The 15,861-nt window shown below is 44.6% G+C and overlaps 1 protein-coding gene across 1 annotated transcript in view; it reads right to left on the bottom strand.

Moving 5' to 3' along the window:
* The window catches only part of SORCS3 (sortilin related VPS10 domain containing receptor 3), a 277,450-nt gene extending 261,637 nt beyond the window's left edge, over positions 1–15,813 (bottom strand). Inside the window, exon 1 of the mRNA XM_008643870.2 lies at positions 15,556–15,813. Within this exon, the coding sequence (XP_008642092.2) occupies positions 15,556–15,813 (258 nt within the window). The remainder of the gene's footprint in view (positions 1–15,555) is intronic.
* Positions 15,814–15,861: the final 48 nt, after the last annotated feature.

Genomic DNA, 15,861 nt, shown 5'->3' with positions numbered 1-15,861 from the left:
ATACACCGCCTTTACCACACTGTCTGTTTGTGCTTTAAGTCATTCATCCTCAAGGGCTAAGGAGCCTTAATTTCTGAGCCAAAATCCAGATTATTTCTCTGGGCTTTCATCAAGACACTGCTGCACCAGTCAGACGAGCCAGCAGGACCTGAGCTAGAGGGGAACCTAAACCCAGGACCAGTGAAGGACCAGCACAGCATGGCTAGAGAGGTCACAGCCAACAATGGAATTTGGGAAACTGATCCAGAGCTCAGGCAAGGAGCAAAGCGGCAAGAGAACACACCACACCACCAGCCAGGATGGTCTCTACCACGGCAGTAAAGAAGCCTCATTTTTGTTTGACGTGCTGTTTGGACATTGCTTGGTGGAACTTTGCAAATGAAGCCCTCATCATCACTCAAAGCTACTTCTAAAGGACTGCATTCCTGGATTGCTCAACCCCTCCAAGAGACACCACTGCTTCACCATGCAGTGTGATGGCTTCTGACACTTGGTAATTTATCACTGTGTTGATGCTTTCCTGGCTGCTGTTATGAAACTCAGGTAGAATCACAGCCTTGCAGATGGAAGGGGCTTTCAAATTCCATCCCATCCAAGCCCACCAGCCACCAGAGAACGGGAAGGCACATGGATCTAATTCTCATCTTACTGAAATTTCATCAGTGTATCAGCACTGACTTTGAAGGTATTACTGTTGCCCTACTCAGCATCAGGAAGATGAAAAATATGCCCTTGAAATAAAACATGCTGCTCTGACAGGAGCTCCTGCTTCATCAAGCTAAGGTCCTTATTGAGGCAAGATTTTATTGCAATACCAAGGATTTAAAACAAGCACAGCAGTTTTATTAAAGAGAGAACAAAAGACAAACCAAAGGGTTCCAGTGACAAGTTGCTCCAGGCAAAAGTGAGGGATCCAGAACACCATGTCCAGTCTGGCAAAGGGATCACTCACAGCACTTGGTCTGTCTGGCCAAGTCTGTGTACTATTTATCTACTCAGCTGGAAAAAAAAAAAAAAAAAAATCTCCTCATAGCAGCTGTTTCTACAACAAGCACAGAACAGCCTGGCAACCCCAGCTCAAGGCTACAGCATGGCACAGTGTTTAAAAGTCTGGTTTGCTAGTTTATTACAAAGGGTTTCCTCCCTCCAAATTCCAGTCAGGTGGGTACTTGTGACCTCTCAAAACAGAAACCCCTCAGAAGAAGTGAAGATATTTAGCTAAGCAGTGAACTGACAGCCCACAGTGGCCCAAAAGACTTTGAGAGACACCACGTGCAACAGGAAGGGATATCCCATCTTCTTCCAGAACAAGCCCAATAGCATTTAGGATACAGTTTAACACTGAGATTTTTATTCTAAATATTCCAGAAGAACAGAGACTTGGCAAGTTCCAGCTTGGCAATTCTCACCCTGAAGTGTTCAAATCACTGGTAGGCAATTAACATCACTGTTTGCATTGCTAATGCACATGCTAGTGCACTTGAATATCCAAGTTTCTCATCAGAGCAAGAAAGGGAGAAAGATACTTGCCCACACTATGGCGATACCTGAGTCTTCCTCCCTTAAGTCACAGACTTAGTCATGTTCCCCACAATCAGACAACTCATTTTCACTGTCCCAAGTTCAGGACAATAGAAAAGAAAATACAAGACAAATGAAAAAAAAAAATCAAGGGCACAAATTAAGGGAGATACATAAAGATACATAAAGACACCTAAAGACCCAGACTAGCAAAACTAACTGCATACAGAAATATTCACATTAGGGTCCTGCCCACACTAGCATAAATCAAGTTCTACTGAAGCAACACCAACATAAAATCACCATAAACAAGAGTGGATTTGGAACACTAACATCAGCTGAACAGTACCCCTTGAAAGGCTAATAGGTATTTACTGACATCCTTCCTCTCCCTTCAGTTAATGCCAGGACAGATCATTTTGCCAGTGGTCTAAAGCTTTAGCTTTCGTGACAGCAATTTATGCACCCTGGCAGGTGAGAATGACCCATTCAGCATAAATAAGAAGGAGAAAAGCCTCCTGACAGTATTTCTCTCCCCAGTTCTTGTCTGAGACAATTTCAAGTACCATTCAGCCATGGCATGTCTAACCCAAATTGACCATGTCCCAGACTCCTGGGAGTCAGATCCCCTGACTTCGAATAATCCCTTTCCTCCCTTCTCCCCCAGCAGGACTTAGGCACAAAGCAGTACATCATCAAAACACTGTCTAAGTTCCCAGTGGCTGTGCATGCCTTGCTCAGGGGACTGGTTTTTTCTCCTCTGGTGCTAATTCCATCTATTAGGTTCATTCTCTGTCCATGCCCTGGGCAGGAGCTGCCGTAGCAGAAGGATGCCCAAGAAAAATGCATCAGGACAAGTCAAGCACAAGTGTGCCTCTGGAGGCAGACCATTTAAATAAAGAATGAACCAGAAAAAGCTGCCAGCTGCCCTGTAGCCAGCACTGTCTGTCAACAAATATTCACCACAGGGGACTATCACAGGAGCAAAACACCTTCTGGCCCCATGTTCAGGAGGGAGAAAGCAAGCACAAAACTGACCAATGTGCCACCCCAGGGACTGGCACAGGCTGGTGTCAAAAAGTCAGAAACAGCAGAAAAGGCCACATCTGCCCCAACACAACTGATCATCTATGGTCTGTAGAAACAAGCTGGCAGGGAATGCCCACACTGCCTCCTCTTCAGGAAATTCAAATTCCATGTATGAAGATGAAAACAATGGCAAAGTTCTGCATCTGTATCATATACATCATCCTTTAAAGACACAGAATTTGTGCAAGGTGCTGTACATACAGCTGTGTGGGGAGGAAGCCTCTCCTATTCCAAATGTTTATCGTTAAACATAGTTTTCTACTTCTCTCTTAAAACCCTACAACTCCACTGGCATTTTCTGGAAAAGAAAAAAATGCTCTTAGCTCAGAACAAAAAAGGTTGAAAGGAGAGATCCCAGTTAATTGCCAGCTCTTTCCCGCCTTACTACCATTCCCTCCCATCTCCTGATCAGTGAGATCTGCAGACCAGAGCAGAGCAGCACTGAACCCAGGGAGGACATGCGCTTTAGGAGAGCTCCAAATTCATCACACCAACAACCATGTTCTGCCTACGGAACCTGATGTAACTGAGGGTTGCCAAATCCAACTGTGACGGGCACAGAAAAACCTTCACTCTGACTCATACCAGAGGCTGTACAAGTCACTGCCACTGTGCAAAGACCACAGCAAAGGAAAGAGGAGGAAGGGACCTGCAGTACCATATAATAGCATCAGAGCCCACAGATTACAGCAGGGGGGTGTAGAGAAGGAACAGAGGAGAAGCAGGAAGAATCAGACTATGGCCCCAAATCATCCCTGGCTACATTTTCCTAATTACATAGTTATATACCTAGTTCTATAGTTATCAGGTTACATATCCTTACACACATGTAAACATAGGCATAGTGTCCTCTACATTTCTAAAACACTTTTTTTCTTTTAAACCACGTAGTGATTAAAAGGGGATTTTAAAAGATGTAAAAAAGCACAGGAAGCTCCACTCTGTCCCCTCCCATCCTACTCTGAGCTGCCCTCATGCAGCTGATTTTGACAAACACAGGTACAGCAAGCTTTGTTTTGTTAAACCTGTTAGGTACCAAGGGCAATAAATGTTCCAGCCAACTCTCTGAGGTAAGAATGCACAGCATTAGACAGGGCTAGAAACAGAAACAACAGGACTGAACACTTTCACACACACATCAACTCACTCCTGCATCCTCACACATTCCATGGATCAGCTCTGGCCTCTCACCCTTGTCTCCCCCAGGGTGAGCACGTGAGGAGAACTCTGGCTCATTCCAGCCTCAGAATAGCATCCACTTAGTCAGTGACTTTCATGACTGTTAAACTTTGTCTTTGGGAAAGAAAATAAGAACCTCCTCTTTTACAGAAGACGTAGCATTCTCAAATGATTCACTATTTTACCATGCAACATTTGATCTCATTCTGCAGAATTAGACCTGCCTATTTCCCCTTTCTATGAGTTGTTTCTCCATCTCCCCAATCCAGTTTATTGCCTGTTTCCAGTAGCACTACAGGAAGCACAAATAAATTTTTTTTTTTTAAAATCCACAGAAAGATGAGAGCCCAAAGAACAAAACCTCAGTGCAACTCAGAAAGGCAGGCTTTGTTAGTTGCAGTAACAAGGAGGAACAAGTAATGCAGATAATCTGAAATTAATTAAAGGGAAAAGCACGTAGCATTGAACCTGCCACAAAGAGGTGCTGTATGAGCAAGCTGAGAATGCTACACTATCAGCAATGTTGCCTTTGATTAAAGGAACTGAGTTTTCAGGCAGGGTAGCAAAAACCAACATGAACACTTAATTACGAAAATTAAGGACTCCTCAGTGCTGATGCTGGAGCTGTGGTTTAGGTGCCTTGAAAAAGAAACAGTTTCTGCTTTGGATCAGCAGACCACGCTATCTGTGAGTTAGCATAGGAGGGATAACTTTGGAATCTTGCGACCAATTTGAACTGAATTCAACAAGGGATAAAAGGTCACAGAGGTGCAGAATTGCTCTACGCTGAGCTGAGGGAAGAAGCAGGCCCCAAAATAGTATCTGGCCAGAACCATAAGCCACCCAGTGTCCACTTTCATAGCTGGCAGGGCTCCAACTGATTGATTCATCAATCACAGCCAGCTCTACAGCACACCTGTAATGCTCAGCCAAGGATACCTTGTGCCACTCATAACCCCTCCAAGCAGGCAGCAGAAGGAGGGATCATGACAGAGATGACAGAAGACACAGAGAGAGAGAAGAGTCCTGGAAGGGCACACAGTTAAGTGGCTGCAAACTTCTTTTGCTTGACAAAATGACCAGGCATTTTACTCATTTCCTGGTCCTTCAGAGAGCAGACAGCTCTCACAGGTCAGATAACAAAGTGTTCAGCATGGCTACTGGGGCAGGGCATCAAAAACACTCAGCAGAAATCATAATCTGGTGGGCTGCCCTGGCCAGATCATTTTCTGCTTTATTCCATATCCCACCGTTTTCTGAAAGCCCTTCTGTTAAAGGCTCAGCTACTCATAGGTAGCCAAACAATCTCTATTATACTTCTGTGACACCTGATATGGACACTGTGACTGGATGGGGCTTTGTCCTGGTGTTGCTCCAACCGTTGCCAAAGTACACCTGAATAAACATTCTTTCTTCTGAAATACCAGTTCTCTCTAGTAGCATGGCTATCACACCGGTTTGCAATCTCACTGTCTCACAGGCAAAGCTCTTTTCAGGCAAGGTACAAATATGTTTTTCAGGGCCCCCCAGAACAGCAGGCAGGCCTGCCTCTCCCACCACACACTGTGTGCACAAGGTGACAGGTCTCCTTCACGTGCAGGCTCACCAGTCCTGTCCTGCACCAGGCTTTTGGCCAAACTGAAAGAAAACCCTGTCCCACTCCAAACACAAGATTCATGCAAGTTCAGAGAGCCAGTCTGTCTGTCCACAAGTGCCAGGCCCCAGCCCCAGACACCCACCTGCACCCCCATCCATGCTTCCACTGTAGTGTCAAATACTAGCAACATTTGGTTGGTTGGGAATAAAACTAGAAAGACACTGTGGGTGGTAGAACAAGGACATTACTCCTCACATGCTGGCCTAGCCCTCCACCTGGCAGAAGACTGACACAAGGAAACCCAACCATGCCCCACCAAGAGGGCAGAAAGCAGATTCATTTGCCCTGTCTCACTCAGGAGTGCTTCACCTGCACCTGGTGTTGGACAAAGACTTTTCCCCTTTGGCTGTGAAGTGGAACATAAATGGTGGGGAAGCCACCTTAACGAGCCCAGAAGCCTACAAAACCCTTGAACTCTGCATCATACTACATTACCCCAGGTAAAATTGCACAAACAGGCACTCAAAAGTACACGTGCTATCATCCTAAATTATTCCAACTCATTCCAAACAATCCACATATTTCAGAGTCAGCTCCCACGCCCCTCATCAGACAGATGTGATGCCTCTCCTGTTTGCATTTCCAATGAAAGCCCAAATTCATGGCTCCCACAGTCTCATCATGTTGATTCTCATCCAGCTCAAAAGGAGCTGCAATTTCAAACAGCTTGATCTGTGCAGCCAAGCAGGTAAAGGGACTGGAAGAGCAGACAAAGATGGTCTTAAAACACTTTGAGACAGAACTTTGCAGTGCTTTAACTTGATCAATCTGTTAATGATTTTAGCTGTGCATGTTCTACTTTTCTACTCTTGAGAGCCCTGTTCTTTTCCTTCTTAAGTCCTCACCTATTTTTCCTTTCTTTCATGAAATCCCTTATAAAAAAAATATACACAGCATCTAAGCTGCGGCAATGAAGTAAAATAAGTCCTTTGTTATTACGTAGACACATCAGTACTGAGTAGATCCAGAGTAGATCCCTCCTTTCTTGCATGCCTCAGTTTTCTCAAAAAAATAGAAAAAAAAGGCTTATACTACTGACCTTCCTTTTAATGACCGTGGGAATACACAGCTGAAGCAGGGAGCAGAAGACCTTTATAAGTACAGTCATGTCTGTCATTCTGCAAGCTCCAAATTGGCAGGCTTTGGTGGTAAAGGACAGGAAGACCTGAACAGAGAGATGTCTCCATATACACAGCCATCCACCCCACTGCCTTGTGCAGAATGAATTCACCTCCCAGTTTTCTAACAGGCAAATAAGGCCACAGACCAGCCAAAGATGCCTGCACCTCATGGTATTGACCACAGCTGGGGAGGGATTTTTCAAACAGTCACCAACTGCAGGGAAAGACTAACAACCAATTAAAGGTCCCACTCCCTCCCCACCTGCACCCATGAGGTCCTAAAGCATTTTGGCAAGAGGAAGATAATCATGTTTTACACATTCTCTTCCACCCAACAGCTTTTGCAAATGTCCATCCATTTCAAGCCTCAGCAACAGCCCTTCACGTGAGTTAACTCTTCCTTGTAGATACAGAAGCCAAGACATGGGGCAACACACAAACTTTAGGCACAATGGCAAGACCACGAATCACAAAGACAACCTGCATGCACAGCCTGCTCTCCTCTGGCACCCAAGGATGCACATCTGAAATCAACCCATACATTACTCTCTGCCTCAAAAGTCAGCAGGAGCTCTGTGTCAAGTCTTCTGCTCCATTAACCCCTCACTGGGGTCCTGTACCAAATCCCCATGAGAGGCTCAAACCACTTCTGGAGTCTACCAGCAGCACCACTGAAGATGTACCAGCAGTAACCACATGTTACAGACTAAAGCAGTGTCAAAGCAGTTGCTTCCAGCATCCCAAGTTCTTCAGCCCATCATTGACCTAAGTGATTTGCAGTTGCTCGGTCCTAGTTTTTTTTTAAATCCCAAACATACATTTTAGTCCCAAAGAGATCGGTATGTGCAACCATTATTCCCAGGAAATGTTTCTTTGTCCCACAGTGAAGTGGCTGGTAAGAATTCAAATTCTTTCTGTTCCTCCACATCCACAAGAAATGAAAAGAGGAACACAAACACTAAGATTTGTGCAACACCTTCAACTTCAAGAGTGCCAAGTGGCAGGGACCTGTCAGGGCAAGAGCATCCTCTGTGGATCAGGCACAGGGAGAGAGGTGATGGAGCCCAGTTCTCCTGCCCTCCCCCGTCGCTGTCGATGGTGTGGGAGAGGGAGCAGATCGGCATCGAGGTGGGTCTGTCAGCAGTGACCCTCGGGGGCTGGCGCCGACACAACGGGGCAGGGCAGTGGGGGAGATGCAGGGTGCAGCCAGGACCCGCATCGCTGCCTCCCGCGCCGCACAGGTCAAACACGATCCCTCTCCCACACCGGCTGCACCGCCGGCAGCTGAGGGGGATGCTGGAGGTTTTATAGGCACATGACTCAGGCTGGAGGGGACGGAGCAGATGAGAGACTCCGGCACAGGGAATCCCATCTTCAGGAAAAAGCCTGACAGCGATTAGAGACAGCACAAAGGGAGACAGCATCAGTGCACGGGATGGCAGAACGCTTTACCATGAGCGCGTGTCTGGTAGGAGTCTCCTCTCTCACGGAGGGAACCCCAGACAGCGGGAGTTTCCCAGAGTCAGTGACTCCGAGCGGGTTTCCATATCGATATTCCAGCAGCCTCTGCCTCCCCAGCACGCAGTCCCGGGCTCCAGCAGCGCTCCCTCCCTTTCTCAGATGCCCACGCTCCCTCTAGCGCCCGGCTCCGCTTCCCTCACCCGGGCAACCCGCACCCTTCCCTCAGCCTGTGCCCGGGGATCCACACCCCGCTGGAGCTAACTAAAACTGCTGCTATTTGGGGCACGCAGGCCCTGTAGTGCTCTGCAGAGCTGCCTGGCCGGCGATTGTGTCGCGTGTCGGGATACGAAGAGGAAAAAACACCGCGACAGCCTCAGTGTCAGGGCTTTGCCACTCGTTTTAGTGGGAGAGCAATCAGGTCTCCTTCAGCACCGAGAGGGATGAACAAAAGAGAGATATGATCACTCAGCATCAATCTGTTCTTACTTTTATTGCATTCTGGGACTCCAATGGTTATGAGGGCTGGAAATTGACCCTAAAATTTCCATGGCAGATTATTTATCAAATATGTTTATACCCACGCAACCACGTTCTACAAACATGCAGCAAATTTTCTTTGGTTCCCTCAGTCTCATAACATCCCATAAAGGCAGGAAAGGAAATACTTCCATGCTCTCCTTTTTGCACGGAAGAAATACTAACAACAGTGATGTGGTTCTCCCTGAACATTAAGGGGAAGTTAGGATTTGGGAATTTGTTTACCTTGGATTCCTACACAGAGCTTAAGCAAACCAGGAAAGTTGCATGCAAAGGTGTGACTGCAGCAAAGTATATTCCGGCTAAGGGATATTTCAGCTTAAATTTCCTGTTGGGGTCCACCAACTATGTCACCAGAGTAGTCTCCAACATGGCTTACAGCATGGGTCAAACTCGCACAGAGTAACAAACTGAGCCAAGCAAGAGACGGTGAAAGGCTGAGCACAAGAGAGAAGGCAACTCATCTGCCAACACTCCTGTGGCTGTAATTCAGAAAACATAAAGGGTCCACAGGTCTCCTTGCTGTACTGCTCCATGTTTCCTCACCTCTGTACTCATTTTTCAATCTTATTTTCTGCTGCTATAGGATCCTACAGGTTGAATTCTCAACTACAGTAAACTAGCCTAGATCAATCCTACATCAGTTTAAACTGAGGATCCAAACAAATACTTTGCTGCTTTGGGGAATTTCTGCAATTACAGCATTCAATGCTTCACAAGGAACACGTCATTTAATTTACTGTCTTGATTGAGGCAGGTTGGATTCAACACCTTCAAACACACATTCTCACTGGAAAATTGACCAGAGCCCAGCCAAACCCAAGCCTTAGCTCCATAACTGACAGGTCCCCTGCAATGTCTTCAACCAACCCTAACCATGAGCTCAGGCTAGGCCCTCAATTCTGATAGGAATCTGAAATTGTGCAAGTGCTAACTGAAGTAACCATGTACTGCTCTCCGTTCTATGCACAGACACCCAGGGAGCTCAAGGAGCAGTACACCACGGTATGACTTGAGTAAATTCTTGACTGTTTGCAAGACTGATTGCCAGTATCCTTTAGAACAAGTAACACTAAAGATCTTTGCCCTTCACCTGTGCTTTTCCCATTAGGCAACGCTGTTCTGCTATGTTTTCTGAAATCTCTACTACAAATGCAGCTATTAATTTGGAAACTCTCAGAAAGTTTCATCTTCCTACAGCCTTGCCTTCAAGAAAATATTTGTTTCATCTCACCTCCCATTTGAGAAAAATCTCCCCCGCCTAACATAAATCTGCTCACACCCATTTTCAAAAGACTTCATCGACTGATTGGGTGAATGTTTTCCATTATGAAAAAAATAATTAAAGAATCATGTAGCTGTTTCTATTTGCATTTAGTCCACTGTGAAAGTTTAGCCACAAGTCCTAGGCCTCATCCCTGATCATGGCAAAGTCTGAGTACTGAGGTCTGAAGAGAAACTGCTGACAGACACCTAGGACAGGAGCAGTTCTGTTTCGTAAGCTTGGAACTACAAGAACATCAACAGTTTGCTGTGCCAGGCAGGGAAACGGCCCAGGGAACAATATCCACAATGGGCCACAAATAATATCCAGGCCCATATACTGGCCATCAAGCTGACTTTGCAATGAAACCAGTCTGGAGAGAAATAACACAAAGAATATTTTCCAGATGTCTTCTCCCTGCCCTACTAACTCAAAGAAACCACAAAAGCAGTTGCCATGCCAGAGTTTAATTTTCGTTCCCAATCTTCTATTTAAATATTAATTAAAAATGGGTTGGCAAGGTCCTGGAGAAGGACTTAAGTGGTAAGCTTCATTAATAAAGATAGAGGAAAGTGGTAACGCCTCAAGATATTTTGCCAGAGTTGGACTACCTTCAACGGCAGCAAGAACATAACCTAGTCAAAAGGTATTTGAGAAAGAAACAGTCTAGCACAGAAATTAAAATATTTACAAAATGCAGTGCAATTAATATGGTTGCTCTGTTACCATTTTTGCACTCTAGGAGTAAACATTTTAGACTGAAATCCAGCTGGACTTTTGGAGCAGATACCCATGGCTGACAACTAAATGCAGCTTTGCCTGCCTAAAGATTCCCCTTCCTCCCTTCCAAGCATAGCAGTCTATTTGGAATTGCAAATATTGCCCATCACATACTGCATTGCAAGGCATCTTAATGAAAAACTACCTGGCACAGACTGAACCCATTGGCCTCCCCAGCTTGTAATTCTCCATGGGAGTGAGTAATGTCTCAGCATCCAACCACCAGTACATTAGCAGATCACACCAGAACCCTGCCAACAGCATTCAGAGGAATCATTCCCGGAAGAGACAGGCTTCACTGTGAGAACTTGCACAACCTGCTTGTCACTGCCAGCCCCCAGACCTTGTATAGGGTAAAGAAAAAGGATGGGTGGTAATAGGAGGTAAAGAAAACCCATTCAGAGCAGAATGGTTCCCATCAGATCATCATCTTTACATGAGTCTTGAAAATCCCCAAAGACTTTCTTGTACCTTGCTGCAGCACTTTCTTTGAGAAGAAACTTTTCCTAATGTCCAATATGAGGTATGTTGGGGCTGTTAACACATATTAATCCCTCTTCAACCAGTAAGATAAGCTTCATCTTCTCTCTGCTTCCAATGTCTGTAAGCTACTGCAGCACTATTAGCCTCCTCTTTATCATCTTGTCCCAAAGGCATCTCATATTCCAAGTCTTGGAGTCAATCTTGAAACCATGTTGACTCTAGAAATGAGTCACAGGTTGACTGGACAAAACAGTGCAGTGTGGCTGCCGAGATAAAACAAGGCCCCAGTCCAGCGTCTCACTAGTTCTCCTCCTGCCTTTCCCACTTTTCAGGGCCTGGATCATGCTGTAAGCATCAATGCAATTTGCACAAGTAGCAGCTGCACCATTGAAGCACACCAGGCTTCGGGTTTATCTTCTGCACTGCTCTACTACAATGAGCTAAAAAAAATGCAAAACTGACATTTTTCGTATAGAATGAAAAAGCCAACCCCTAGGATCATATAGGAACTTGGGCTGGCTGCAGCAACCTGCAATACTACACATGCCTTAGACAAATGCCCTCTCCGGCTCTTACTGGGGCATTATGGTGCATTTCTCATCTTTATGCCAGAAGTTTGAGAGAATTTATGTCAGAATCTGGGAGATGTCCCTGCCCATGGCAGTGGGGATTGGGACTACATGATCTTTAAGATTTCTTCCAACCCTTAATATTCAATGATTCCGTGGAGTTTGCCTCTGGTTACTAGAAAGGCAAGGGCATATACACATGGGATAGCTAAAGTACACAGCAATCATTAGCTGCAGCGCCTCCATAGATGGTGGGCTGAAAATGTCTTCCAGAGAAAACTAGACATGTGCATCTTTTCTTCTCATATTGAAAAAAACCTGCCCACAACACCACAGAAGTTGTAGTAATTCCATCACAGAAAAAGCATGGACAAAATTAAGTACTTCCTATAAAAAGCTACATTCATCAGAGGAACAGCTCTGAAACCTAATGACAACAGTTCCCATTTCCCATTCCACCAGTGATCATACCCGAAGAGCAATCCTAGTAAGTGTCTTTTATTCACTGTATCTTCTTAAAATCTCTTGGAAAACTAACCAAGAAATGAGATAGTGAGATCTAAAACCGTAAGAGCATTAAAGGTACTGCTACCTTTTTTTGCAGGTTGTTATCCTAGAAATCAGGGAGAGAGGAAGGAAGAAAAGATCATATGAGGAATCAAATCATCTTCACAGGAAGGTTGGAGAGATCATCTGATGAGCAGAACAAGGAAAATTTCATGCACTAACATAAACATCTAGAGAGGGAAAACAAGTGTAGAGGGTACAACTGCGCACTGAATGGCACATTTGTACACAGCATATGTGTTCAGAGGGGAATGGTTTTGGAAAAAGAATGGCTTGCAGATCTGTTGGGAATCATAGTGTTTTTCATTAAAAATTCTTTCTTTAGAAAAGCTTTGGCAAGAAAACATTTTATCTGATCTCTCCAAGGTCCCTCAAGAGCTTCATGACCTTGCTCAATAAATGCTTCTATTAGGGCAGAGTGATACTTGAAGCCCAAATAGAAGTCTGCTTTTTCTAATATCAGACCCACTGAATTAAGCCAAGTTCCCTTTATACAAGCACAGAGAATATAAACCTCACCTCTACACAAAATAGTATTCTTGTATTTTCCTAACCATTTTCACTTGAAGATCCTCAGGTACTGTATAAAGCAGAAATGAATTCTGCTCCACACCACCACTTTGTGGTAGCTAAGTAGTACTATCCTCATTTAACATGGAAGAGGAGATCCAGAGAGGTTAATTGTCTTTCCTAAGGTCACAGAAAAAGCCTCTGGGCAGGACAAAGCAGAGAACCCAAATTCCCTGATCTCACCAGCCTTTTGCCTCTATCATAATCCTGACCTCACTATCTGCAAATGGAGAAAACAAAAGTTTGTTGCCTGGAAGGGATTATGTTTTAATAAATTAAATTGGGATTTTAGGGATGTGTGAGAAAAGGGGGATAGGAGATGGACAGAGACTTGCTTTTAAAATAATATATAATATATAATTAATATATAATAAAAATTATTTTAAAAGCAGAGGGTTTTAACATTCTAGGTTAACAAGGCATCCAGCAGCTGCAAAGACCTCCCTTTTGTGGAGTGTCTGCAGATCTACACGTCCCAGTAAAACCCCAATTTTTTATTACCTTCCTCATCTTTGCAAATCCATCCAGTTTTTAGGAATACCCCACCACTAATGCATGAAACTTGATTGATGGTGTTTTTAATAATACATAAGTGACAAAAGCTTAGGTTTTGAAGTCTGTTCAAGTAACAGAATTGTAAAAGCAAGCTGTTTGCCTCTTTACTGCTTTGGCAGCCTGAATACAATAACAGACAGATACATCCTACTTACTCTCCTAGGTCAACTGGCATAATCATGACACGAGTTAGTATCTGTTGTCCATCTTCAATAAACCTTCCTGCTGCTTTACATCTCCCATGACCCAAGAAAATTTATGCTTTGTGATGTGGGGCTGGGAACCAATGTGGCTGGCAAAAGAAGCCACACTGTTTGCCTGAGTGACCTTGGGCAAATTGCTTCATGTTCCTGTGCCACAGACACCCCAACAGTAGAATTAGGTAAAAACTGAGCTGCAGCAGAAAAATAGGCATTGGATTCAGCCTTAGCTGTTGATAAATGAAAGAACCCAGATTCAAGCATATAACTTTCTCGCTACACAGTTATAAAAAAAAAAAATCCAATTAATTACTAAATGCAGTATGTTTTCTGGAAAAGACAGGAGTGAAAAAGTCTCAGAATACTAGACCTCATATTAGAAAATTCACAAAAAGATAACATTAGTATTTATTAACATGCTTGCTTCTCCTTCCTACAAACACTACACTGGCAATAAACCAGTCTTTTGCTTTAGCTTGTGCTTTTGAGTTGGAAGCTTTCAATGCATGGTATTTTGAGGTGCAAAATCCTAATGGCATGCCATAAACAATTGAGACATTTTCTTTCATTACTCTTCTCAGTCACCTAAAGTATAAGGAAACTAGTTGTTTAAATAGAATGTTTCTGTAAAAGAAACCAAGGAAGGAGGGAGAATATTGTGAAAATCACTTTCTGAGCTGTGCTTTAGGAAAAAATAACCTTTCTTTCCCCTGCAAATGCCTACAGAATGAGTTTTCTTTGCTACTTTTAGCAGAAATACTCAAAACTATTGGAAATCCACGCTGGGAAGGCATGGGGGAGGCATTTTAGATTCTTTTGCTCAACACCCCTTGATTCAGCATTAAAATGAAACAAAAGAGAGGTGGTTTTCTTCATTACATGGCATGTTATATTAAAAATTAATAGTCCTAGAGACAAGTGTAGTGCTGAAATATACCATACAGCTGTTTTCTCTTCAGTGTTTACTTTCGTCTTTAATGAGAGTGAAATTCATGCCTGGCAAACACAACTGCCTTTAAAAATTGGTTAAATAAAAGTAACATCCACATTGCTGTTAGAATTATTGCCTAAGTAATAATAAATAGACAAAAAAACTTCCAGTCAAAAAAAAAAATTAAAAGATGGTTGAATTGCACACTAGAACCTGTAGCTGATGCACAGATAGACAGACAAGTAAGTAGACAATTTGCTTTTCTCATGGCTAGTAAGTTCCATGAAGAATGTATCTGAAAATGCAGCCAATCTGTGCTGTTAATAGCGTTATACTCATTTCCAATAGTGGCAAAACAATAAAACAGGCATTTTCAAGGCAGCGACAAGCTATAATAATCAGAATAATGGGAATATTGTCACCAGACATACAGGTTTCCCAGAGTCATTTAAATTACATCTGTTCCCAGACTACATGAGAGTAGAAATGGTATTTCTGACACCAAGTCAAAAGAAACTTTAAGTTTTGTCCACAGCCATCTGCCGGGCGTTGCAAAGTGGGTGTGAGGGAGGGCCCTGCACTATCATGGCACAACATGTGGGCTTTTGGGACATGCCCCCTACACACGCACACACACAATCCCACAGGCTTTCAGGGACACCTCAGCGACTCGTTATTACTGACTTCAGGGAAAAGGCGTGAGATGCCATGGATTTTTTTACAAACTTTTCACCGTGCTTGCACTACGTGCCTCCACTCTAAGCTCCTTGACGTGCTGTGGGGCTTTCCGCCCCTTAATGAATTAATGGGATCTCTCTTGCCTCCAGCTCTCACAGCGGGGCACTGGAGGGCTTTTCCACCACCCCTATACATCATTTATCCCAGGCAGGGAGGCAACGAAGCGTGTCACGGTGTTTATGACATATGGAGAGACGGAGATGCACTACGTGCCTCCACTCTAAGCTCCTTGACGTGCTGTGGGGCTTTCCGCCCCTTAATGAATTAATGGGATCTCTCTTGCCTCCAGCTCTCACAGCGGGGCACTGGAGGGCTTTTCCACCACCCCTATACATCATTTATCCCAGGCAGGGAGGCAACGAAGCGTGTCACGGTGTTTATGACATATGGAGAGACGGAGAGTGAGGGTCCCCAGGGGAGCGGCCCACGGGGCACGCTGTAGCGCAGCGGAAGGGCTCGGGCCAGCCCGGCCCTTCGGGGCGCTGCGGCCGCGCTGCCCGGGGACCGCGGCTGTGCCTCCGGGGGCGGGGGCAGAACGATGTTCCCACGCGCCTTCACCTTTCCCCAGGAAAACTTTTCTCCTGCGGCCATCGCTCCGTGTCCCACTCCCGCTGGCAATAAGGGCACGGTGCCCACCCA

Source organism: Corvus brachyrhynchos, unplaced genomic scaffold (assembly GCF_000691975.1).
Source record: "Corvus brachyrhynchos isolate BGI_N302 unplaced genomic scaffold, ASM69197v1 scaffold61, whole genome shotgun sequence".
NCBI classification, from domain to species: Eukaryota; Metazoa; Chordata; class Aves; order Passeriformes; family Corvidae; genus Corvus; species Corvus brachyrhynchos.
The sequence above is the reverse complement of the archived record's forward strand: the minus strand, read 5'-3'. Positions and strand labels throughout refer to the sequence as shown.